This window comes from Boleophthalmus pectinirostris, unplaced genomic scaffold (assembly GCF_026225935.1).
Source record: "Boleophthalmus pectinirostris isolate CB_2022bp ecotype Guang Dong unplaced genomic scaffold, ASM2622593v1 HiC_scaffold_4, whole genome shotgun sequence".
In the NCBI taxonomy this organism is placed as follows: domain Eukaryota; kingdom Metazoa; phylum Chordata; class Actinopteri; order Gobiiformes; family Gobiidae; genus Boleophthalmus; species Boleophthalmus pectinirostris.
Genome location: NW_026571353.1, coordinates 10,650,724 through 10,678,281, shown reverse-complemented (window position 1 = coordinate 10,678,281; position 27,558 = coordinate 10,650,724). Strand labels below are relative to the sequence as shown.

Below are 27,558 nucleotides of genomic sequence, written 5' to 3'. Positions count from 1 at the left end.
ATAAGCATTTCCTTCAAATTCAGGCTAATGTCAGTCACTACATGTACCTGCACAGAGAACACTTAAGTCTGCTAAACAACCGACCGTACGGGGGGGCAAAGAAGCATGCTGGTTATTGCCATCTGGGAGATTCAACCCACCACACTTCAATCACAGGGACCAGGTTTACACCCAGTTCTGTTTCAATTGTGACAGTCACTGAAAGCATAATTTCTTATCACACCAACTTGCCAAACATTCAAAGCTTCTGTTTTTGTCCCACTGGCTGTGACGTAATAGCCAGGCTGGTGCCACCTACTGCGTCTGGTCAATTTCATTTCTCTCCAGTGACTATCTCAGAAATCGGAATACACTAGACGGTTTGCAAGAACCCTGGAAGTCAAACTCAAGCTCCTGTCTGGGTCCCTTTTGTGGTACAACACAACAGTAAACAAAACGGTCGAGATGGATGTAGATGAAGCCAGACATTCTGCGTTGTCAACGATTGCAGAGACCAATGATTTAAAGCCGGAACAAAGAGAATGTTTTGTGAATTTTCTCAAGAGGAAAGACGTTATTGCTCTTCTTCTTACAGGATTTGGATCATTACATACGTCACGACCAAATCACAGCGATTGGTTAAATCAAAAAATTACCCGCCTACCGTCGAGTGAACAAATTCTAACGCTGCGAGGTTTCAACTACATGAAACCTGCTGATGAATCAGGCTAGTGATGTAACACAAGCACAAGACAAATATAGAAATGTTGTATTGTACTTTTAGTAATAGTAGCAGAATATAATATGTGCATGTGGAGAAGCAGGCCACAGCTGCAACCTGTGACCACTGAGGGACACTGTGAAGGTTGTAGAGAGTATTTAAGTATTTGGGCCTACAGCTCGACCACAGTCTGGACTGGTATGCGAATACAGACCTGCTCTACGCAAAGGGACAGAGCAGGCTGTGCTTTCTCAAAGACATTTATCTTCAGTGTCTTCTTCAGCGCCATGGGAGGAAGCTTCATGAAAGATGTCAGAGGATAGACTGCTAACTTTAAATATCTTTGCTATGTTGCTATGTTTGTTTCTATGTTGTTGCCACCGAACTTTGAATTTCCTTTGGGATCAATAAAGTATCTATCTACCTAACCATCTGTATTTGTCTTCCATCCCTAATTTTCCATTATAAAAATCCTTCTTGCCATCCATGCTCTAGTTATTGAGATAAACACCCAGATTGCCTAAAAAATAGATGATATTTCCCTTATATGAGGTCCACATGCATAGCCCAGGCACACCCACCTTTCAGCAGACGGTTTATATCAGTCATCCCCCCTCAGAGAACCAGTATTTTAACCAGAGCCAAGAAATCAGACAGCCGTGCCCCAGTACCACGACCCCGCACTGCTCCTCTCTCAGTACTTTGGGAACGAGACAAAACATGGCCACCTTTAACCTCAAACTCATGAGAGCCCTGTCAAAATCTATGAGTCATATGTTCAGCACACAAAACAGAGTAAAATGAGCTGTGTAAATTGTTGAACATGCTTACACATCGAAAACTGATTCATAGTGCTCATCTTTCTTGCCTCACAGCAATGAAGTAATACTATATATACTATTTATATCATTGTCTTTATGAACTTAAAACTGTAAACTAACTCTCGGGTACATCTAATAGAGATCCTAATTCATAAATAAATACACTCCACAAAGGTCCAGGGTGGAGATCTAAAGGTGTAGTCGACTAAAGAAATATTTGGTGAAATAAAGACATGCCCTGATGATTGATAAGTTAACTAAAAAGGAGGCATGGCTAAAGTATTTGAGCCAAACTGCATTTTTTTTTTTAAATTCAAATATTTAAAAAACTAATATAAATATAAATCCCATATAAATCCTCATAATCTAAATAAAATGACTAATCAACAAATACCATTTTTGGTCAATTAAGCCAAACTACCAAAGTCCTACAGCTAGTGTGATGTTTTTAGTGGGCTGTACTTTCAACAAAGATCTGGTTCAAATTCTGGACCTTCTCTTTGGTCTACCTTGAGGCTTCCTATCTGACAGCTTTAAGCATTCTACCTATAAATTCACTCTCCCTCCTTTGAACATGTTCAGACCGCGCTCTGGTCTCTCAAGATAAATATGCAGGGTTTGTGTGAATGGAACTCAGAAGTACTAAATAATGACATTATACAAATAGGTCTGAGAAACATAAAACAAGACTCAAAATAGACTTTTCATCAGAATTTTATTTAATATAACAGATGTCTTTATTATTTGCAAACATTTTGAAATACAGTTGACAAAAAATGTACAGAATCTTACAAACTAGGACAAATAGTGGTATTTTAACAACACACATGGCTTTCTTACAAAACTTAAAATTTACCCCAATTTACACCAAAGCAGCAACAGCGCGTAAGCACAGCAGCACAGCATACACACAGGACTCGATTTTCATTTGAACCAGTCGGAAAATCTTTACCAGCAGTGTTATACACACGTCCAACAGGCGTAATTATGCTACAGGCTGACGTTCTAATTTTTCAGCATCAACTGAGCATCTTGAGGTTTTTTAGCAGGGGCAAGACAGGAAATTCCCTAAAACTACTACAGTTGCATAAACACCGTACCATCCAGAAATATAAAACATTTTATGACAAATAGCAGGAGTGTGGTGCAGACAACTAAACTTCGATGGTAAGTAACTACTTAATGTAAGCACCACAGCCACAGCTTGTTACTGCTCTGTAAAGCATCATCCCTCTCAATAACTTTGTATAGTTTTAAAAGTGATTCATCTGATGAACAATGAATACTTAAGCAATATAAAGCAGTTTGGTGTTTAAACATGAGAATATACAGAGGCTAGTGTTGCAGGAGCAGCTCTTTTGCCTCCGCTGTAAATTGACCTTTGTCTACATTACGTGTTGCTGCAGCTCCAGGTGTAAATTCAGGGTTACAGAAAAATGTAAAATTGACAAAATACAGCACAAGCATGTGTATTATTCTGGGAAGTCATATTTTAAGTAACACATTGTTAACACAAAAACTATTTTGAGGCCGGTACAACAAAAAGCTAAACAAAAAGTGCTTGGTGAAAGGATGGATTGATAAACAAACTTTCAGTTAATTTCATTACAAAGACAGATTTGTCTTAGAAAAATAGGTAAAGGTAAGACTTCAGGAGGAAGAGCTGGATCAATCGTTTAGGATGTAAGATGTGGCGAAAATGCAATTTAGTTTCTTGCTATTCCATTGTTGAATTTCATACATATTTGTTTTAGTGGGTAAATAAGCATTAAAGTCCTCTTTCAACAGAACAGATGTTTCTCACTGGAATATTACACTATTGTGCATGGTTTAGATATTAGTAACATAACAATAAACAAACTAAGCACTTTCACAAACTTTTATTTTCCCAACTACTCTTTAGGAGCTGCAGTGGGTTCACCAAACTAAAAAAGTAAATAAATACAAAAAATCTTACAGAATTTTGAAACTGAATCAAACATACCCACTCTTATACATATAACTCTTCCTCTTAACCCTTACCTCAACCTATGAGCTTATTCCCACAATAACCCATTATGATCCGAAATACACTGCATGTTTGAGATATGCATGTTGGCTTTGAGGTCACGAGTTCAAATAGCATGCAATTGAAGGCTGGAGGAGGTTCATCCATTGTCCAAGATGTTCAGTCCAACATGGCTGCCACCAGACAAGGTTGTCCACTATACTCCCTCTTGTTCAAGGAAGTTCACCTTATACGTCACCTGATGTCCATTGTCCCAGGCATATAGCACCTTCTCTTTCGGGTTGTAGTCGATTTGAGTGGTGTAAGCATATTCGTTTGTGAAAGGCAGTCTTGGGATAGCGTCCGTATTAGTGTGAGTGTCATAGGCATAGTTCAACTCTCCATCCTTTTGATTGTACACATCCACAGCATACAAAACGCCACAGATGATAAAGCAGTTTCCATAGGAGTTCCTTTTCAGGCCCGTCCTCCATGTTGTCTCCTTCTTTAGAGACAAGTCCCCTGGGTCCAATTTGCTGATTACAATCATCTCCTGCTGGCTGTAGTCGTAGTCCACAGAGGGGTAAATGACCCACAAACCGCTTTCATCAACAGCAAAGTCAATGTCCGAATGACCCCTCCACTTCCAAGGGGTGGTGTCCTCGTAAACTACATCATGAAGCAGGGTCCAGGCAGCCACATAGCGCATTCTCAAGTCGTACTTGATTATGTTTTTGGTAAAGGCGCGGTTGTAATAGAAAGCTCCATTGTAGACAACATGGCCAGTTCCTATCCAGTTGTAGGGCAATTTGAAGAGGTTACTCCAGCGACCTGGGACACACACAATAGAACACTGTTATTGATCAGATAGGAAAGGATCAAGCTTGGAAGAAAGTATAAACACTGAAAAGAAAATAACTGGTTCGAATTTTACTTTTCCTGAAAAATACAATATATATATCTAAAAAAGGGCTTATAAAATCATTTTAATATGAAAATTGGTATCAAGTCTGTTATTTAGTATCGAAATGTGGTTAATGTGTCAATGTACCAAGAACTATGGGCCTATGATGAGGTTCATCATAGACAATATCATCAAAGAGTGAGAAGCCAATGCAACCCAATGAATACTTTATTCTTATTATGAATTTATACAATGTTAAAGCAATACACAATGACTAATTTTGATGAATTAATTCATAGTGGTTTCTTATTCCCTTTTCATCTTCCAGAGATGACTCATGCTCTTAATCCACTCCAGAAAGATAGATTAGTAGATTAAACCTGGGTCAGACAGGCCAGTATTTGTATTTTCTTATCATATCACTCATTACTATTTTCAATCTCATTTTAAGAAAAACAAATGAACACTGATAAGAATGTGATGCAGTCAAGTTCAGTCATGTTATTTTTTTCCCCCTGGATGTAGTCCACCTTAGACCTTTGTAGTGTTTGGCACAAGTTGAATCACAGTGCATTAGACTCAAGTAAAAGTCTGTTGGGGTTTTGAGCTGGACCATTTAAACATGAAGGCAATGACCCAACTGGAGCAAAACTAGCAATGTTCTTGTAAATTCCAATATTTTGGAGTTGTGGTCACTTGTTGTGATATTAATCAGTTTAATTCTTTCCGCTTTGATAAATACATTTTTTGAGCCATGTTAGGCCTGGAAATGTGTTTTGTTTCATTCATGCATATTTGAGCAATCTGGCATTTAGTCTCCCTCTCAGGATTCTATGGTGATGTCACAATACTACAGTTTCAAACTCAATTACTATACTAAGGAATAGACCCAATACCAATTTTGATACCACAATGATAATTAAAAACACTATTTATGTAGGGAATAAAATGTCATTTTCAACATTAAATCTTATTCATTTCTTTTATATGACCATGTGTCTTTATATCCATGTAATCCTTCAGTCGTCCAGATAGTGGTCCATGGGTGTATACTAGTCTATGTGGTGCTCTTATACTTGTTCTGATACAGCTCAAGATCATTCCAAGGCTATGTTTACACTGAAATGAATCACCTTATCACTGTGTCACCATATCGGAAATGATTTGCGTCCAGACACATCATTTCTGTGTCCGCAAGCCTTCCCTATCCACACAGCCTTGCGCATATTTGTTTACGTTTTACAGAAACAAAACTTAAAACCGCATGGCTAATTTGCATAAAACCGTGCTCAAAAAAATGCTCACTATTGTGCACTGATGCGGTTCAGGTTCTGTCGGACTCAAAAACACGGACACAGTGGAGTATGAGTGTTCTTTCTGTGACAGAAGGGTGTTCTGCTGATGGTGAGTCTGTTCTGTGCTTCTATCGTGTTGGAGATGATTCATTTTAAATTTTTCAGAGATTATATGTCTGTAGGTCATACACGTAGATCGTATTTATGAATGAACATTTATTCTAGCCTCTTAGCATTTTGACAATGAATTACTTCGCGGTGCATAGATCTACATCAGTGTATCAGCATTTTCAGGTGTCCACAAAGTGCCAGATAAGATCTGTACTAAGATGAATTTGTGGGAGCTGACAGCACATCGTCCCGTCTCTGGAGCCGTTTTCCATCAGATTAGTGTGGACGAACACTGCAGCCGCAACGAAATGACTCGAGTACATACTAGTGTGGATGGGACCTAAAGCAAGAAAGGTTTATTTGTCCTGTGAATGTGACATTTTTAGTGGTATCTGCCAGCGGTCACAATTAAGGGAACTACTGTTATCTATGGAAGCTAATTTCTTTCATCAGATTTTGAGTTTTAAATGGTGATGAATTTCTCCCTTAGGATTTTGTAATCGACGACTGTACATTAGAGTAAAACACATTTTTTAGGGTTAAAAATAACAATGCTAAAACCCTAACTATTAAAAAAAAAAAAAAAACAGCATGCATAATTACACAAGATTTAAGATGAGGTCTGCTGGGTCTGTTGCACATGTCTTGTTGATCTTGATCCTTTGGGACAATGGGCTGTTTCATTGCACTTGAATGTGAGGAGCTGTGCCGTGTGGCTAGCTCCCGGCTGCGTGCAGTTGACTTGGTATCTCTATTCTCTGACATGTGCTCTGGCCTTTGCTTTGAACCAGGCACAACAGACAGGGATTAAGCCACAAGGCCGGATTTTGGGGGTTTGGTGGTGCATTGTGGGACGTAGAGCGATGAGGTGGAGGAGGGGTACACGCAGATAGTTGTTTTAGTGCAACCCCAAAGCTTTAAACTCTTATCGGTATCGAAATCTAACTTCCTGAGAGAATAATATTAGTGACCAGAAAATGGCACAAAACATATACAATCTGTTTTTTCAGTAGCAGGCTAAATAAACCATGTTAGTGCTGCGTGAAGCCAGAGTGGACACAGCCTGGTGTTGTAAAAACATTATCATTTGCTCTGAGTCCAAGCGTTTCTAATATCTACAAAAACTATCCATGTATCCAGAACTATTATGTATCTAAACTGTCTTTTTTACTCTAAGAATGTCCCATTTAAGAGGACATTCTTTGAGCCTGTAAAATAAGCAATTCTAAACATTTGGATGTATGAGTGTGCCCAACTTGTGTTAACTCAACATAACACAATAAAAAGTATGGACAAAAAGAACTAAAAATGTACAAATAATAAAACAAGGGCTAAAAATCATACAAACTTACACATAGTAACATGACTCCCTGTATAATGGAAAACGAATATTGATACTTTATTTATATGAGATGGATTTAAACAACTGATTTTAACTGATCAGTACGAGTGTTCAAGCAAGATGAGAGTGACTAACTGAAAAACAGCTGGCCAACGGTAGCTGGTGACTGTAATTTTATGTGCGACAGACTTGTTTAAGCGCACAGATCATCTCATCCGTTGTTGTTCCAGCTACGTCAGTTCTGTTTGGTCAGATTGTGTTAAAATAAAGCTTGGATTTAAGTCTAACAAAGCCTCAGACAGAACAGAGCCTACAGTTAGCATCACACCCCCAGGGAATGTTGATGATATCAGCTGCGAAGTATCAATACTGTAAAAACATGAACATTTATGATCATCCTATCATAACAACTACGTAGGGGCAAGCAACGTAAGCAAGCAAAGTTGGTGATTTTTACATTTTTTATTTAACGTGCAGGATTCCAAGGAAAAAGAAAGTGAAAAACCAAAGATATATTTCATGCTACAATGTGAAAGATTACAGGTACAAGAACGGACAGCCATTCCCTCTTGTGTCCGTTTATAGCTACCATTTTATTGATAACCGTCCGGTAATACTTAAAGCAGAATTGAATAAATACGACCTAAAGCCTGTTCGAGCATAAGGATCACGGTACTCTCGTTCCGCAGAGAAATGAAATGTCTCTGTTGATTTGTGTTTGGGAAATATTGGTCTGGAGTTAGTTTTTCCTCTCTCCACGGCTCGCTTCTCCCTCTCTCCACCACAGCCCCCAAGAGCTCCAATCACTCACCACCAATTAGCATCAGTCATGCCACGGGAGAATCAGCCAGCGCCAAGTCAAACAGTTTAGTCCAATTATTATTAAGTGATACTGGGTCCACTTTAGAACGATGTCTGCGTACGTACATTGAACCGTTAATTTAAGTACTTCCCTTGTAATAGCATAAGCTTTGAAGGTTATTTTGGTTATACAGTTGAAGCAATAAAATGTCGAAGAAGTCTATTGTCTGTAGTTAATACTGTAAATGCGCGTTTTTGGTGTATCACTAGGAAAGTTTCAAGCTTTTACGGTAATTCTGACACGTTTTTGAAGTAAATGTGAGAAAAATTGCTTGCTTATTGGTATTTCTTTTCAAAGCATATGTTTAGACAATAGCATGACTAATCCAGGCTACAGTCAGGGATGCTGCAAGGTCTTTTGGTATGGCCTACTGAACATCGCAGTGGGTCCTCAAACCTGATTTCACCGCACAAAACAAATATAGCACTGACGAAACAAGGACATGTCTAACTTATTTATTCTAGCCCAATATACGTTAGATTAAGTTACTGTATCAGAAATGAACCTTGTCTACTGGTACATGCCTCTTTTCTGTGGCCATATAGGGTGAAATTGCAGTACTAACAGTTTCTGGGGGCCCTGGTACTTAGGGGGCTCCAAGCAGTTACCTTCTTTGTCTAATGCCCAGCAAGTAGTTACCTAATCTTTTATAGTGGAAAAATATCCTGGACCAATCTGACCACCGAAGTCGAAGTACTCAAACTAATTTATTTCTAGTTGAGTAATTGGCAGTTCTCAGGTTGTAGAATGTGATGATGTCATGGTCCTGAAAAGAGCCAGTTTTCCCAACTCACACTGATGAGTAACTAAGAAATGCTGAAACTGAAAATTTTACTTAATTAGTGACTACTAGACCCTATTGCATCTGTAATAAATATTATTGCTCTATAAAATATTGTGATGTCATCTGAAACATCATGATACTCAATTGTAAAAGTACTCAACAGCGCAGTCTTTCATCCACTCAATGCACTAAATGTGTTGTTCCAAGTTGCTATGACTGGACCTTGGTCAATATTATCATGTACTGCAGAGCTGAGAGTCACAGTTTGGTGAGTAAGCAAACCAATTGACTAAAAACAGCAAATAGTGTTTGCACATTTCAGCAGCAGAATAACCCACCTTGTTTAAAGTTGTCCAGGTTTCTGAACTCCACCAGATTGTTGCCATAATAATAGTTGGTGACGTAGATTTTGGAATCTTTGGCCAGCGGGTCCTTCATCCATGCGCCCTCGTTTCGGCCATAGCTGTGGTGCTTCTCAGGCTGTTCTATGGAGGCCAGCGTGCCCTCACAGTTCATGATTTTACCTACAATCACATCAAATGTTTTATTTTTTATGACGCATCAGGTATACAGCAACCTTTGTTATGGATCCTACCTGGACTACTGAGGGATTTAACAAACATCAGGTAACATTTATATATCAACATTTGAAAACTCCAATATGCATTCACCCTAATGCATACTGGATGCATTTTTATACTAGGCAATGTGGGTGAACTGCCTTGCCTAAGGACACAACAGCAGATTTTGTGACTAGTGCCCCCCTGTGGCACCTGACTTTCTCAGCGGTCTCACATCCAAGTACTAACCAGGTCCGGCCATGTTTAGCTTCTGAGATCTGATGAAATCAGGTTTTGACAAGCTGATGTGGCCACCACATGAAGTGCAGAGGTCTCACATACTGTAAGTGTTGTGTACCTGCTCTGTGCAGACTGGGCCGGCTGTTGTTGTTGGAGTTGTCCAGCAGCAGGACGATGGTGGGCGCTGGTTTCTCAGGGGATGAGGATGTCTGGCTGGTTGTTGTTGTGGGAACTGTGGTGGTTGCCATAGTAGTGGTTGTTTCTGTAGTAGTGGTGGTGCTGGTTGTTGTGGAGACCGTGGTGGTAGGTGCTTCAGTGGTGGGAGGAGCTTCAGGTTCCTCGGTGGCCTCCAGAGTCTCTAGGACCATCTCAGATCCTCCGTCCTCGGACTGGGTCTCCTTCACATGGTGGTGCACTGTGTAGGATTTGCCAGAGTTCTCTAAAGAAACAAGAGCAGGGACATCTTTAAAAAAACATATTGTTAAGTTGCTTTTTCAACCACTTGACTGGGATAAACTGTAGATATGACCACCTATATGTGCAAATGGCCTTTTTGACCACCAAAAATCACACAACCATGGTTACATATTTAACTTGTATGACCAATATCCAAAGAAGATATTTTATTCTCATAAAATAATCCAATTAGGAAACACTTCTGGGAACATATGAAATAATAGAAATGTATATATTTAAAGCAACACCATGTAAGTTAAAAACATATTTACAGAATTTGTTTCTTTTTCATTTTTCATTTGTGCAAAAAGTGCAATAACATTATATAAAACAAAACAAAAAGAATGTAAATGTCACATTTTTATACGCACTTTTCCACCTTCAGGGCACTCAAAGCACTTTATATCAAGGAATCACTCACGCACACATTCATACAGTAATGTACACAGACACTGGGGGTGAGGTGGGTTAAATGTCTTGCCCGAGGACACAACGACAGCATTCATCTGTGGGACGTAGAATCACACCAGCCAATCTGTATGTCAGGCTTCAACCAATGATGGTTTTCTAGAGAGCGGGATTCAAACCGCGGGATTCAGAAAGTCTGGGTGGGTACAGTGGGTATAATAAATGCGTATGTGATTGGGTCTCTGTGTAATCCCTCACTCATCCTGGTAGGTTCCACTAGAAAAGAAATTTAAAATGCCAACTGTCAACAAATCGTTTTTAAAAGTGAATCGATTTGAACACACATCTAATTAGTATCGTCAGAAAAACAAAAATATAATAATGCATAACACTTGTATAGCGTTTTTCTTGGCACTCAAAGACTCTGCACACAGTTCAAACAGACAAAACACAAATAAAGAAACAGACAAAAATGAGATGCAGTTATTTGAAGCTGAGTTTTTAGGGCTTCCCGCTGTGATTCTTATCAAAAGTCCTGGATACAAAACAGATTAAACAAGTAGAACGTTCAAACACATTGATGAGTGTCCATGATCAGGTCAGACAGAGCTCCAGCTGATGCCCTGTGTTGATCTTAGATACCGTCTGTCTCGTATTTCAGTGCATTCATTTTGTTCAGTCCTCTCCATGATCCCCGGTGACAGCAGGAGACATATTTTAACTTTGCTGTAGAAGCTCACATCAAAGACCACACATTAGCAATGCAGTGCAAGGAAAATAGCCGCTTCCTCTGTCTTCATCTGACTTGAATGAAGCTTGGCTCGTGCTAAGAGTCATACGCAGTGTCAAGGCTTTAGAAGAGAAGAGAGAGATTGGGTTGCCATGTTTTAAAAGCTTTACTCTCTACTGAAATTTCACAATCTCAGGTACACGTTTGCATCATAGCGAACTCGCCCACAGGCACTTGAATATCTTAAACATAAAACTGTGGCATAAAAATGTGGCTTTTCTGTTGGAGAGTCTCTGGTTGTTTCCATGGAGATGTTATGGCTTTGCTTGGAATGCTCCACGGTGTTGCATTGGACTTATCTATCAGATCTGTGGAGAGGCGACCCTGCTCACAGTGAGAATGCATTTCTTCCAAACACCTCTAATTGATATATATTAAAAATGCATCCCGTGGAACATTCTTGGCAAAGCAGTAACATTTCTACAACAAGTGGTGGATCCATAACCAGAAACGTTACACAGTGCATGTTTAGATCACAGACTTTTAACTAGGGTTGCAGCTATCCTGTTTTTTCTCAACACTTGACTTTAATCTACTGATACCAATATCAACTGATACTAGGGCAGAGACTGGAAATATAATTAATTTCCTTTAAACACAAGTAGCATAAGATAAAAAAAATATCCAAAAGTGTTTAGTAAAGAGCAGCTGGTAAATCTGTCTTATTTTACCAATTTATAGGCCAACACGAAAACCAATATCTGATCTGATCCACCAAAATGTTCAATATTGGCGCTGATATCTCATACCATCATCGTATCAGTGCATCCCTATGTTTAACTCTTTAAGTAACTACACGTCTCCACTGTCCAAGCTCCATTCCACCTGATAATTCCTAAAATTGTTGATAAAGACCCTTAAATCAAAATAACTAAGTTGTTATTTCAACTATGGATGCTTCTATCCAGCTTTTTCTGTTTCGATACCAATATTGATACTTTTGCTTTTAGTATCTGCTGATCCCCGATATCAACCCATACCAGAGCAGAGGCCAAAAACATAATTTATTTTCTTCAAACACAAACAGCTTTTGGTTAAAAAAAAAAAAAACATCAATGTTTTTTGTCACTGTTATTTGTCATTTATAGGTGCATTGTGTAACTTTTGTGGTGCTTTTCTCCATGGAAATGCCATTGCTTTGTATGGAATGTTTCACAGTATGGTATTACCCTTCAATCTTCATGGAGACGAAATCAGACCAAGTTACAGGTCAGATCTGTGGAGACTCAACCATGCTCACAGTCAGAATCCCATTTTTTCTCTGTATTTTTCCACCTGTAATTGAATAAATGCAGGGTATAGCTGCTTAATGTCATACTGTAGAACATTCCAGGCAACCAAACAAAAAGTTACATAGTGCACCTTTAATGTAAATACAAAACTTTGACAAAACTTTGACAAACAACAAAAAAATATGAGGTGTTTTAGGCTTACATTGTCCAGTATATTGTTTTATTACACCAATTTATAGTCCTAAGTGGGAATACTGACTGAACCAATATCGTAGAACCGATCCATGAAAATGTTCAATATCGACAGCATCATATCGGTGCATCCCTACTTTTAACACTTTATGCAAATACATGTCTATACTCAGAGGAGTCGAGGGGGGGCAAAGAGGTCTATTATTCCGGGGGGGGGAACTGGAATCTCTCCCTAGTAATTAATATTAGAGGGGGGCACATGTGAGTCTTCTTGCCCCGGGTCCTCAAATTTCTGTCGACGGGCTCGATCCACTGTCCAAGCTTCATTCTTACCCCAGCCCTTAATTCAAAAAAGTTTCGGTAACTGCATTTCTCTGTAAAACACATCCATACACGAAACAATCAGAACTTCTTTGAACAGGCTCACGATTATTACACCACTTCATTGAATTTACGTAACAAGTCATGTTTCTGCTCTGCTTTCCACGGAAATAGAAATGACAGTGAACTAGGATTACACATGAAACAGACAACGCTGCTGTCAGTCTGTGAGGGGCTGCCACGTCTCCTCCTGCCAAACACATGCTTCATCTGCGCATCTATACTACCACGTCCCAGTGTCTACATGTGGACCTGATGAGAAACAACTGCCGAGGATGAAATTAACAGGAGGGCTTAAGAGAGCTATTCAAGTTTTATAGAGTGTGAATGGGACTTGGGGATGAGAGTGACTCGCACACAGCACACAGTCTGGCCATAAATGTGTCAAAAGTCAAAAAACAATGGCGGCTCTCGAGAATGCATACATATGGGGAGCACATTTTTATTGTATTTTCGTACGTAAAGTTCAAAGGAGTTATTATATAAACTGACACGGCTGTGTTCAATATTCATTCATCTTTTGTTTTTTTTTTTAAGTTTATCCTAGGTCTCCAATAAAGTCTATCTCACAAATTTAACAGGTCTAAAACAGGACTACAGGTCTAAAGTGGAACCGAACCAGGTCTAAAGTTAGACTACACAAGTGCAATGATCTAGTTCTAAACAAGAACTGACCCAAAGGAGAACAAAAATATAGATAATTAAATAAATAAATAATCATTATAAAAGTATGAATTAATCAATGTATTCTTTTTTAATGTAGGACTTATTCTGTGAAACACGTCGAATTATTTTCTGTATGAACTGTGCTAAACAAATAAACTTCGCTTGTCTCTAAGTAAAATCTCTGCTCACACTTCCAGTAATGGCGGACAGGCGTTTGACCTGGTTCGATCTCTGAAAACAATTACTAAATCTATTACGTTTTTGGTTTGCCTTTGTGTGGTTGCGTGTCTACATTATGGTATTAAAAAAGACTGAGGAGTAGGATTGCACATCCACTGCTGTGTTCCCAGATGTACAGCTTCAGTCCGGTGTAACACTAATTCTCACACATGCACTGTCCATCAAATATATGCGCTAAACATATGTCCAATTTATGGCCAGATGGCTGGTTCAAAAATGGAACCCTCAACCACACTGCTTAAAGGTGCACTATGTTACTTTGCTGATGTAGTGTCTGCCACCTCCTTGAGACTACCTTCTATTCTTCTAGTGATAACTTCAAACTTTTTGTTGTGAGATGTTCATACAACACTGGAAAAAACCCTAACATTTGTTAACGACACATTTTCAGTACAAAATACATTTAAGGCAGGTGTTTCATGGGGTCTGGAGCAGAGGTGGGTAGTACTCAGTTACATGTATTCAATTATATTTACTTGAGCAACATTTGGAAGAAGTTGTACCTTTCAGAGTATTTTTTTAGCAACATACTGAATCATATTTTTTTTATTGAAGTAACAGTCCTCTTGCTTTAGTAAAGGTTTTGATGGATATGAAATGATTTAAACATTTATGTTTCTTGCACCACTCCTTCAGATGTGAATATGAGTCTTTTCTTTTAAAATGCCAAAATGAGTGCTTTATTTAATGTTTTGTCTTTCAAACTTGCATGAACACCTTTGCATAAAATTATGTCCTGACATTTACACTTTAAAGATGCTACAATATCTCCATGGAGATATTACTGCTTTGCTTAGAATGTTCCATGGTATGACATTAAACATATCTGTATCTGTAGGTTTTTAAGAAAAAATACCAAAATATTTCCTCTTTTTCAAAAAATGATGGTCCATATCAGGCCTGGTTGTAGCCTACTGAATTTGGGTGGGCAGACTGGTTTTAGGTGCAATTACAGAGGTTTGATTGGGTGTCAAGAATTATATTAATCTGTGACTAGACAAACGTCATTTGCAATTTTCATGTAGACCAGAACAAATGCTGTGGTCTACATGCAGGGATATTTTACAATAGCCACCTCGCAGTACATTTAACTCAAGCCAGGCTTTGTGGGTGACCTGCAGGTTAGGAGTCGGACTGACGGCTCTGATAAAAGGAGTCTCCTTGCACTTGCCTGAGGATTATGGAAATGCAGCCAGATGTTTTCGAAGTTTGTAGAGGTGCAAAAATCCTCTAAGCTGGTTCACGTGTGGGGCAGAACATGTAACCTGACAGCACTGTGTTCAAAAGATTAAGACAGCTATTCATAAGAGCTACACACCCAAAAGCATTAGAGGAACCTTTTGATTGAAGTAAAGGTATGTAAGAGGCAAGACACTGCTGAGACGTACACCAAACAAATGTATTTTGTCAATAAAAGAGTTCCAGTTTACCAATGGAAAAACAATTTCCTCTGTGTTGACAGATTTGAAAAGATAATTGACACACTGTACTAAACTACAAACTTTTTCAAATTTGGTGCCAATAATGTGCAACACATAAGAAAGTCTGGGCATCACTGCTTTTGTAGAATGATATGTTTTGATTTTTTTTTTTGATAATTACTATATATCAGACGACAGACAAGGCGAGACTTGAATAAATCAGAATTGGACTAGGTCTGAACTAGGACCATTTAGTGGACAAAGACCAATCTGCCAGGAACATAAACCAGAACTAAAATATAATGGTTCTAAATAGGTTAAAGGAGCTTTTAACTTAAAATATATATAGGAAATATAATAAAATATAATAATACAGGAAAGACAGAGGCAAGAATTTAGCTAAAAACATCTTGTCACGCCCTTTAAAGTAGGATGAAACCACAACCAAATTAGTTTTAGACCAAAACTAACCAGGCGGAGACATGACCATAAATCATACCAACAAATATGCCATCAAGTTACACACCAACATCTTAGCACCACAACATCACATATCATATATCGTTCGCTTTATTGCCAAACCTTACCTTCATTCACTCTACAAAAAAGGAAATCACACAATACAAACTACACTAAACCAGTAGGTGGCGCTCTCACCTTCTCTGCGCTCATCCTCGTCAGTCTTAGTGGCCTTGTAGTAGGTGATGCCCCGGACCACTCCTGGCTGGTGTCCGACCTTGGTTTTGGCTGTGGGGTCAGGTTTCTGTGGTTTGGCAGGTTTGATCACCTCCTTCTTGGGCTTGAGGACTTTTTCTTTAGGAGCTTTTGCATTCGGCTTTGCTACTGGAGTCTTTTTGTTTAGCTTCAGACCATCCTTGGATTTCTCATCATTAGTCTCCTGGAAAACAAACCAAAACAAAAAAGAAACTTGCCTTATTTAGATTCATGTCAGGTTTGTGTAGGAGAAATTTGCACTATTCTGTCCATATTGTAATCTTTTTGAATATTTTTAAATTTAATACCACAGCTTTTAATTTGGTTTTATTTTATATTTTACTACATTATTTCATTGTTTTATGTAGCACTACTTCACCAAAGAAAGTTTGCAAATTTTGTTCACTAACCATGGAAATAAAACTTCCTCTAAATCACATTTTAAAAGTTAAAGGGCCCATCTCATGCAAAATAACTCTTTTCACATTGTATCTTCTGCACATTTACAAGCACAGTTTGGGTTTTGGAACATCCATTACACAATAATTATGAAATCTTACTGATTTCTTGGAGTCAGTCACAGACCAGGAACTATGAAAGTCCGGCTATTGCTCATCCCCCCCCCCCCCCCCCCGGCCTGAGAAAGCACAGGCTCCGCCCTCCAAACGTGACGTAGGCTTTGAGTGAGCCGCCCTTCCCTCCGCCCATCTCAGGGAGGGAGGGGGAGACAGGCGTGCGCCCTGATAGCCGTAGGAATAAACTTTTATTCATCATGGCAATACAGCGCATTCAGCCACATGTGCTGGACCCAGAATCAGACGAGGACTTTGAGGTGCACGAAGCTCAAGCACCGCGTCCACATCAGCTGAACATTACTGATTGGTAAAGTATTAACTCTTTCCCCCATGAAGACGACATCTGACGACCCCCCCTTGTTTCCTTAATGACGTCTTTTGACACCTCCGCTTTATCACTAAAGACGTGATTTGACGACCATTACAACTGGCTCGGTTTTTCACATGTAATCAGATGCTGTGATAGGTGGGGGCCACTACAACCCACACATACTAATATATGTATGGGTTGTTCCAAGTAGGCGTCCAAGGGGGAAAGAGTTAATAAACACTAGTAGATTAACTTATTATATCATGTGCACTGCAGTGTATAAGAATTAGCTTATGCTGTCGCTTTTGTTTAGTTGTTCATGTGGGAAGTGTCAGCCGATGCGGGGTGGAGGCGGTGGAGCAGGTGACGGCGGCAGGTGCGGAGCGCTTTCTGCTACGTCAAACGCGATATAGGTGTAGCTGGCTGCTTCATCATTGTAGCAGCTTTAATTCATTGTCACATGGGAGGTTGGAAGAAATACGCTGCAATTTGTTTTTAAAAAAAACACAGAATCAATCTAAAAACCACTTCGACGACATACACAAGGCCCGCACATCACTCTTAGAAGGTAGAAAGCTCTGAAAAGTTGATTTTGCATGAGATGGGCCCTTTAAATGTCTAAATATATCTCCAACATTTGCTGGTAGGATTTCCATGTTTGGTTGGCTTTTAAATAATCAGTGTAAACATTTTTTTATTCAGCTATTTTAGGCACACTTGAAGAAAGACCATCTATCTGTCTAGTAAGTTGAGGTCCCAAAGTTGGCTAAGGGAAGGTTGACTTTAAACAGGCCAATATAAAGGTCACATTAAAATAACAATTAAGGATTCACATTATTCTGCCCCGACCATGAACGCTTCTAAACTGCACTTTCTTGTGGTCGCACTTCTGGTTAAACGAGGATCTCATTCATTTCAATGGAGAATTTAGCTAAAACATGACATAAAGTAGATTCATTTGTGTAAAATGTAAATTTTTCATGTGCAGCAACAAGTCAAAACTTCTCTGATTCTCTTGGGGGGGTTTGAAATGGGTTTGTAGTCCATATTGATCTTATCTGTTGTCAAGAGCAGGAGCAAAATAATACAACTCGAATGATGATGGCGGAGCTCACGTCAACTTCCAGAATAAGGTGAGTAGTCTGAACATGTCTCTATACGTTTTCCATGTGTATTATAACTGATATAGATGTATTTATTATTTACCTGTGCTTTGTTCTCGTCCTTCTGCAGCAGCTGGAGACTGAGGCCCGACAGCTCCTTCTTGATGCTCATCATGATGTTGGAGTAGTTCTCGTATCTTTTGAACTGGTTGGTGAGACTCTGCATGCTGTCACGCACAAACTCATTCTCCCTCGTCAGATTGGTCTTGATTGTCTAAAAGAGAAAAGTCAGTCATATCATCATTTTGGTAAGACACGGATTTTCTAAAATATAATCAACAAAGTTTTAAGGTAAACATATTTTGGAACCGAGAAAAGCTGTTAAAAGTTTGGTGTGACTGCTATACTTATGAAGTCATAATACCAGTGATTATATTAGATGTAGTAGTAGTAGTAGTAGTAGTAGAAAGAGTAATAGTAATAATAGTAGTAGTAGAAATAGTAATAGTAATAGTAGTAGTAGTAGTAGTAGTAGTAGTAGTATAGTAGTAGTAGTAATAGTAGTAAGTAGTAGTAGTAGTAGTAGTAGTAGTAGTAGTAGTCAGTAGTAATAGTAGTAGTAGTAGTAGTAGTAATAGTAGTAGTAGTAGTAGTAGTAGTAATAGTAGTAGTAGTAGTAGTAGTAGTAGTAGTATAGTAGTAGTATAGTAGTAGTAATAGTAGTAGTAGTAGTAGCAGTAGTAATAGTAGCAGTAGTAGTAGTAGCAGTAGTAGTAGTAGTAGTAGTAGCAAGTAGTAGCAGTAGTAGTAGTAGTAGTAGTAGTAGTAGTAGTAGTAGTAGTAGTAGTACACAATAGTCATACACAAATTCAAAGTGCTTTACAGAATAAGAAAGACAAAAACATAAAACAACTGTAGTCTTAACTTCGGCATTACTTGTTAATAAAGTAATACTTTTTTCCTTGTGTACAAAATACCCCTTAAGCCTGCATTATTACTTGTACACATACACACATGTTGGGCTTCCATGTTTCTTGGCAACTGATCCTGACCATAACCCTAAACCGCCAATCATTATCTTATTTAACTCATATAGGAACTTCAAATTATTTTGTTGATCTAATGATAAAAGATTTACGTCAGCGGGACCTCATTTTAGTCGCCACAATGTGATAAATACCCACCAGCCACATCAAAATGAAGACTAAAGTAGGAGTAACCGGGATCAGACAGAACGCAGCCAAGTGTGTACACAGACTTAAAAGTGCTTATGACAGGTCAGACTACTAATTATACTTAAACACAGTTAATATCATTGTTTTTAAGATTTTTGCAAAAACATTCACACTTGTTTGGCCATTTTTTCCTCAAATGTACATAGAAATTATTATCTGATAAATACAACTATAACAAAACACCTTTATTTTGTTGAAATCATGTTTCAAGTATCAAAAAAAATATGTTTCTTAGTGTAAATTGTGCCAAACTTTTGGACAGAATTCTCCCTAGTGCGATATCAGCAGTGTGTTTACTCTACTTCCTTAAATTTTCAATATATTTTTCCTCGCAAATTGCTTATAGATTTATATTTTCAATAGCTAGAATCCCACCAATTTAAGTCAAAATTAGAGAATTATACTAATCTTTAAAGACCCACTTCTCGCTATACATTTAGATAATCAATACATATACATAATCAATGGCTTTTGTTATTCCACAGCCAGGCCTTACCTCCTCCAGCGTGTTCATCTGGGACATCACTTTGTTGATGTACGAGTGGACCTTTAGCATATCCATGCTGTAGAGAGTTCCTTCCAGTAGGTCCACCATGGTCTGCAGCTGCTCATTAGAAAGAAAACAGGGAGAAAGAGGAAAAACATCAATCACTACATCCCAAACACTCTGACATCTTAACGCACCTCTGTTTGCCCAAGCAGGAACCGCATTAGGCTAAGTGCACTTCCCAAACATTTGGTTCTATTGACTTCCACTCAAGAGAGCAGCTAGAGAGGAGTCTATCATCTATTGTGTTAATGTAGGGGCCTGGATCTGGACTGAACCCGGACTAGAACAGGATCAAACTAAGCATCAAGACTAAATAAGATGAAACCAAGATCAAAACAGGAGTAGAAAAACACAGAATGGACTGCAATAAACAAGGGCAAAACTGATATAATTATGGCTTATACATTTATATAACTATGTCTTATTTGACACCAGTCTCTTGTTATTTTTGCTACTTATTTTGAATGTATTATCACCATTTATATTTTTGCTCTTTGTTTTTATATTATATTGTGATGTGTGAGCTACTGTGTCCAAATAATTTCCATTGTGGATCAATACATTTTGTCTAAAATAAGACAACAGAGGGTTAAGAGGAGTAAGAGTGAATTTATAGTTGCACATTCACCACATCAAAATTGGGACTAAACTAGAACTAAACCAGAAACTAAACCTGGACTAGAACAGAACCAAACCAAGTCAACATCAGGACTAAGGGTGCACACTTTCACATTAACAACATCAAAACTGGGACTAAACCAGGACAAAACCTGGACTAGACCAACTCTAAACAAAGACTAGAACAGGACCAAACCAAGTCTACGTCAGGACTAAGGGTGTGCTCACACTTTCACATTCATCACACCAAAACTGGGACTAAACCAGGACTAAATCTGGACTAAATAAACTCTAAACAGGGACTAGAACAGGACCAAACCAAGTCTACATTAGGATGAAGGGTGTGCTCACACATTCACATCCACAACATCAAAACTGGGTCTAAACTAGGACTAAATCTGAACTTGACCAGGACAAAACAGGGACTAGAGCAGGACCAAACCAAGTCTACATCAGGACTAAGACTGCGCTCACACTTTTAAATTCACCACATCAAAACTGGGACGAAACCAAGACTAAATCTAGACTAGAACAGGACCAAACCAAGTCTACATCAGGACTAAGGGTGTGCTCACATTTTCACATTCACCACATCAAAACTGGGACTAAACAAGGACAAAACCTGGACTAGAGCAGGACCAAACCAAGTCTACAGCAGGATTAAGGGTGCGCTCATACTTGCACATTTACCAACATTAAAATTGGGACTAAACCAGGACTAAATCTGGACTAGACTGGGACAAAACAGTGACTAGAATAGGACCAAACCAAGTCTACAGCAGGACTAAGGGTGCGCTCATACCTGCACATTTACCTCACCAAAACTGGGACTAAACCAGAACTAAATCTAGACTAAACCAACACTAAACAGAGATTAGAACAGGACCAAACCAAGTCAATCATGACAAAACTGGCCTCAAAGTATAAGTAATTATAACAGTAATTCTGACAGTAAGTAAGATGTCAGAACCACTTAATCTAATACAGTCTAATAGAAGACAATACAAAATAGTGGTTAACAAATACCAGGAATTGTATGACAAAATCTCTATAATAACAATTTGAGGAAATCAAAATCAGAACTAAACCAGACCTAACCATTATTGCCTCATATAATATAAACCAGAACTTAAGTAGAGAAGTATAACCAGAAAAAGACAGGATTAGATGTAACACCAAACTAATTTCAGAAGTTACCAAAATCCAGACAGTGATAAACTAAACCAGAACTAAATAAACCAAGCTTAGCCAAAAATCAATCCCAGAAGTAAACAGATGGCCAAACCCTGTCTAAACATTTGCTTTCATTTACTTCCACTGTATTGACCCAGACTCTTGGGAATGGGGTCACTCCGAGTCCAACTAATGTACAAGTTGCCCTGGGTTTGCCCTGTAAATATACATGTGCTGTTAGCTGGGCCTATAGCAGCACATCTGGAAGCAGCTTGAGTCCCACATGGAGCTTTTACTGCCGAGAGTTTGCATGGGAGGAGAGGAGATGGTACGCAGGTTAGTTTTGGCACGATACTAAATTTCAAACTTTATATTCAATATTCAGTACCGATTCTGATACCACTCTTTCTTTAGACAACAGAATGTTATTTTGTTTTATTTTCAACATTAAATTGTAATACTTTTTATATTACCGTGCGGAGTTATATCTGTGTAATCCCTTAGTTCTCCAAGTCTTCCACAGTGGTCCTTGGGCGTATACTAGTTAAAGCGGTCTTAAACTTGTTCTGATACAGCTCAAGATCAATCTAGCTATTCAGGAAAGGTTCAGTTTTAGTAATATTCTTGTAATATCTTGTAATATTATTTGGTTTTTGAGGTTTTGGAGGAGCTGATCAGTCCGAGGCCATGGTTCAAGTATCACGGGGTCTTGTTCATGAGTGAGGGGAGCATGGTGCGTGAGATTGACAGGCGGATCGGTGCAGTGTTGACAAATCAAAAGGTAAAGCTCTCGATTTACTGATGAATCTATGTTCCTCCCCTCAGCTCTGATCATGAGCTTTGAGTAATGTGCGAAAGGACGAGATTGCGGAGACACACGGCCACAATGAGTTTCCTCCGCAGGGTGGCTAGACGCACCCTTAGAGATAGGGTGAGGAGCTCCGTCACACGGAAGGAGCTCTCCTCCACGTCGAGAGGAGTCAGCTAAAGTGGCTGGGGCATCTGTTCCCGATGCTTCCTGGGCGCCTTCCTCGGGAGGTGTTCCGGGCAGGTCCCACCGGAAGGAGGCCCCGGGGAAGACCCAGGACATGCTGGAGGGACTATGTCTCTCTGCTGGCCTGGGAACGCCTTGGGGTCCCGTGAGAGGAGCTGGAGGAAGTGTCCGGGGTGAAGGAAGTTTAGGAGTCCCTGCTTAGACTTCTGCCCCCACGACTCAGCCCCAGATAAGCGGAAGAAAATGGATGGATTATTTGGTTTTCATATCAATACTTGTTCAAATAAGTATCTAGTTTCAGTTCAAATTTTATTATTGATTAGTATCTGTTTTTCTATACTTCTGACAACCCTAATGCAGGAAAGGAGCATAATAAAACCAAGATCCAACATTCAACTTACTTAATCTATTCAGGAATACAATAGTGAATGTTTTATGTCTTCCATGTAAAGCCAGAGTTGAAATGAAGACAGCTGTATGATATATGACAACATCTTAAAATCATTACTGACCTATGAATGACCTAAATGGCTAAAGACTATCTCAATACAAAACAATATATTTTTATCAGCGCTCTCATAAACCTTTCATTACATGATTTGCATGTGAGACTCTAAACTCTCATCATAATGTATACCACAAGGCTATGTTCAAAATATTGAGACCATATGTACTGAATTATGGTAGTCGGAATAGGACTAAATCTGGTCTAGACCAAAATTAAAACTTGGACTCAAAACTCAACTTTTAGACTGGATAAGAGTGGATACACCATAACTGATCTACAACTTAAAGGTGCACTACGTATCGTTTCTAGTGGAAAGTCTGCCACCTGTTTGTCTCCATGGGGTTGTGACTGCTTGACCTTGAATGTTCCATAGTATGGCATTAAACCTATAACCTAAATCTGTTTCCATAGAGAAAAGTAATCGGCGCATTCATGCCAAGTTACAGGTCACAGCTGTGGAGAGGTAGCCAGGCTGGAGCCACCTAGAGCCTCCGCTCAATTTCATTTCTCTCCAGCGACTAGGTCAGGAATCAAAATACACTAGACGGTTCGCAAAAACCCCAGAAGTGCAAGTTCGGGCACCAGCCAATCAGCGAAGAGTGATATATTCAGTGTTGTCAACGAATCCCGAGATCGAAGATTTAAAGCCGGACCAAAGAGAATGTTTGGTTAATTTCATCAAGGGGAAAGACATTATTGCCCTTCTTCCTATGGGATTTGGGAAAAGCTTAATATACCAGTTATCCCCTTTAGCGGCGCATTACATAAGTCACGACCAAATAGCAGCGTTTGGTTAAATGATAGAAAGTACCCGCCTACCGTCAAGCGAATGAAATCTAAGGCTGCGAGGTCAAACGGTTTGTACGAAGTGAAACGAAGTCAAACCGGCTGAAGAATCAGGCTAGTGGAGAGGTGACCCCGCTCACAAATGCATGAATTTCAAGGTATTTTAAAAACCTCTGTGATAAATAAATGCAAGCTACTGTAGATACGTTAAATGCCCTACTGTGGAACATTCCAGAAAAAGTAATAAAATCACCACTGAGAAGTAGAAGACCTCCCACCAGTACTAAAACTGGATTGGACAATGATTTACAGATTTGAACTTAACCTAAACTAAATGAGATCAAAACTAGGATTAAACCAAGATTACACAAATGGCTCATAAAAATAAAAAGCCCGCCATCGTTAATGCATTATTTTATCTTATCTATATCTTTAATAAATGCTATAATGGCTACAAGACCATATGGCCCTGCTGTCTGACCTGTTCAGTATATAGGCCTCAGGTACAGTTGCAGAAGCGCTTAGCAGTAAAAGTAATGGACCAATGAATTGTGATATCGCCGTTATAAAGAAATAATTGGACTTTGAAGCTACTGGAGCCAGACTTTAATGGACAGAGCAGTAAAGTAACTCACTGGCTTTTGAAATACACCGAACAGAGGTGGTATATGGTGTTTTTTAAAGCACAGAAGTTACATTAAGTCCAAAAATCTTTCTAAAATCTCTTAGTTATATTTAGTTCTTTGCATTGTGTAAGTTTTCTGGTGAAGGGTCCGTTGGAGGTGTTATTGCTTTGTCTGGAATGTTTCGCAGTATGGCATTAAACCTTTCTATCATCACGGAGACCAAACCAGACCAAGTTACACGTCAGATCTGTGTATCTAGGAATTTTAGAGCTATAAAACCACCTGTAATTGAATAAATGAAGGAAATAAAGGTAGAACTGTTCAATGTCATACTGTGGAACATTCCAGGCAGAGAGTGACATATCCATAGAAACAAACAAGTGACGAAGTCCCAACCAAAAAGTTACACGGTGCACCTTTAATGCTCCTGTTTTTCCCTTGTATTTGAGCAAAATTTGTCTTGCCCTAGTACAGCTGTGTTGAATAAGCGGCTCTTGAGATGAAAATGAGTCTGCTGCGTGCCGTCTGCGTCTAATTAGGAACCAATCTATAATCAGGAAGTGTGCTTTAACATGCTAGTTGTTGTTATCTCCAATGTCAAAATAAGTGCTGCTGCGTGTTGTCTGTATTTCATTAGAAAGTAACCAATGACAGGGACTGCGTGTCAGCATGCTAGTTGTTGTTATATTTAATGTCAAAATAAGTCTGCTGCGTGTTGTCTGCATTTAATTAGAAAGTAACCAATGACAGGAAGTGCGCTTTAACATGCTAGTTGTTGTTATCTCCAATGTCAAAATAAGTCTGCTGCCTGCTGTTTGCATTGAATTAGAAAGTAACCAATCACAGACAGGAAGTGCGCTTTAACATACTAGTTGTTGTTAGCTTTATGTCAAAAAAAGTCTGCTGTGTGTTGTCTGCATTTAACTAGAAAGTAACCAATGACAGGAAGTGCGCCTTAACATGCTACTTGTTGTTATCTTAATGTCAAAATAAGTCTGCTGCGTGTTGTCTGCATTTAATTAGAAAGTAACCATTGACAGGAAGTGTGTGTCTGCATGCTAGTTGTTGTTATCTTTAATGACAAAATAAGTCTGCTGCATGTTGTCTGCTAGAGAATGGAAACTCGACAGAAGGCCGATGGGATCCATCGAAATCCGACAGGCTCGGTCAGACTCAGACAAATATGTTTGGGCTCGGGTCGGATTTGGACACATCAGAGCAATAAGACATTTGAAATGTAAAATTAAAAACAGCTTAGGCTATTATGTAGGTATAGCTAACTCTGAATGTTTTGGATTTTGTTCTGCTGTTCTGGTATTCTCATGTTAATTTCATTTAAATTGTTTAGCTACCATGACTGGGCCCGGCCTCTTGTGCACTTGTTGTTCCGTGTGTGCGCTCATCTGTGTGTGCTTTTTTCAGTTGCTTGATAAAATCGAACTCTCCACACAAACAATATCCTACGTGTGTCATTAGGCCGATGAAAATAGTGAGATTATAATTGTGTCGGGCTCGGTCGCACTCGAACACAAATATCTTAATGCCTATCGGGCTCGGTTCGGATTTGATCACTGCTCTGTCGGACAAGAGCCGGTCTTGAACTGAAAAAATCGGCCCGATCCACACTCTGCATCTAATTAGAAAGTAACCAAAATTCAGGAAGTGTGTGTTAGCATCCTAGTTGTTGTGAGCTTTGACGTCAAAATAAGTCTACCGCGTGTTGTCTGCATCTAATTAGAAAGAAACCAATAATCAGGAAGTGCACTTTAGCATGCTAGTTGTTGTTATTTTTTTACTGCCACTCTTGGTCTCTGAGAATTGTGAAAAACCCCAATAAAGTCATCGCGGTGAAAAATTTAGATGCTCGGAACATATGAGGTAAGTGAGGATTAACTTCGGATCACTTCAGACCGTGAAAATGCATTTGTTCTGTTTTTCCAAGTTTTAAATCAGGTACAGATTTAAGTACCAATAAAATGACTTGCTCAAATTCTGATAAAACACTGTATTTCGTTTGTACTCTCTCATGTTGTGTTATAGTTTACAGAGAAAACATGCCCTCCACCCTAATGTGTCATCAGCCTCCCTGGACACATGCAGCCTATTCACAGATTGGATTAGGAAAATGTGCCTGTGTCTATAAAATGGTAGCAATTAAATTTTGCAAGATGTGTTTGTATGACCTGCACAGTTGTTAGGCAAGGCATTGTTTTATGTTTGAGTTGGCTGATAGGATATAATAATAGAGTTTAGTTATTATGTATGTGTGGGTGGGGGGCTGTACGGAGATTTCCCTTTACAGAGTGTTTGTGAAATCGCTCAGTCGTCCAAAAAACTGAAAAAGAAATGTAAAAACAACCATTTATACAGAAAAGTACTCAGAAGTGTATTTACGTGTCAAAAGGATTAAGATTAAACTCCCAAATCTTTAACCATCTCACGTCTTTTCTTCTCCTTTCTGCTGTTGTCCCATATAAATCCTCATAATCTAAATAAAAACAATTTGTGAAGTAATATCGGTCGACTCAAACATCACCAACTGATTAACCAACTACACAACTTAGGAGATGGAAGATAACTTATTCCATCAGATTTTGAATTTTAAATACCGCTGATTTTGAATAATTTTTTTATTCTGAATTTTTGTTGAAATTTTAAGTATACTTTTTCAGTATGTTTCAAATTAAAATAAAAATAAATAATAAAATAAATGTAAATATTCAGCACATATATTTTCAAGCCCTCGAATTCAACCGTCAAATGCTTGTCTCCATGGAGATGTTATTATTTTGTCTGGAATGTTTCACAGTATGGTATTAAACCTTTCTATCTTTATGAAAACCAAACCAGAACCAAGTTACAGGTCAGATCTCTGGAGAGGCGACTCCACTCACAGTCAAAATGCCTGTTTTTCTAGGTATTTTTAGCTATAAACCCACTTGTAATTGAGTAAATGTAAAGTAGAGTTGTTTAA

General features: G+C 38.8%; 1 protein-coding gene across 1 annotated transcript in view; it reads right to left on the bottom strand.

The window, feature by feature from the left end:
* Positions 1 to 2,260: 2,260 nt before the first annotated feature.
* The window catches only part of LOC110163389 (olfactomedin-like protein 2A), a 47,199-nt gene continuing 21,901 nt past the window's right edge, over positions 2,261 to 27,558 (bottom strand). Inside the window, exons 3-8 of the mRNA XM_020928343.2 lie at positions 19,826 to 19,933; positions 18,198 to 18,368; positions 16,050 to 16,290; positions 9,725 to 10,045; positions 9,145 to 9,330; positions 2,261 to 4,339 (exon numbers count right to left, since the gene is read on the bottom strand). Of these exons, the coding sequence (XP_020784002.2) occupies positions 3,726 to 4,339; positions 9,145 to 9,330; positions 9,725 to 10,045; positions 16,050 to 16,290; positions 18,198 to 18,368; positions 19,826 to 19,933 (1,641 nt within the window). The 3' untranslated portion in view covers positions 2,261 to 3,725. The remainder of the gene's footprint in view (positions 4,340 to 9,144; positions 9,331 to 9,724; positions 10,046 to 16,049; positions 16,291 to 18,197; positions 18,369 to 19,825; positions 19,934 to 27,558) is intronic.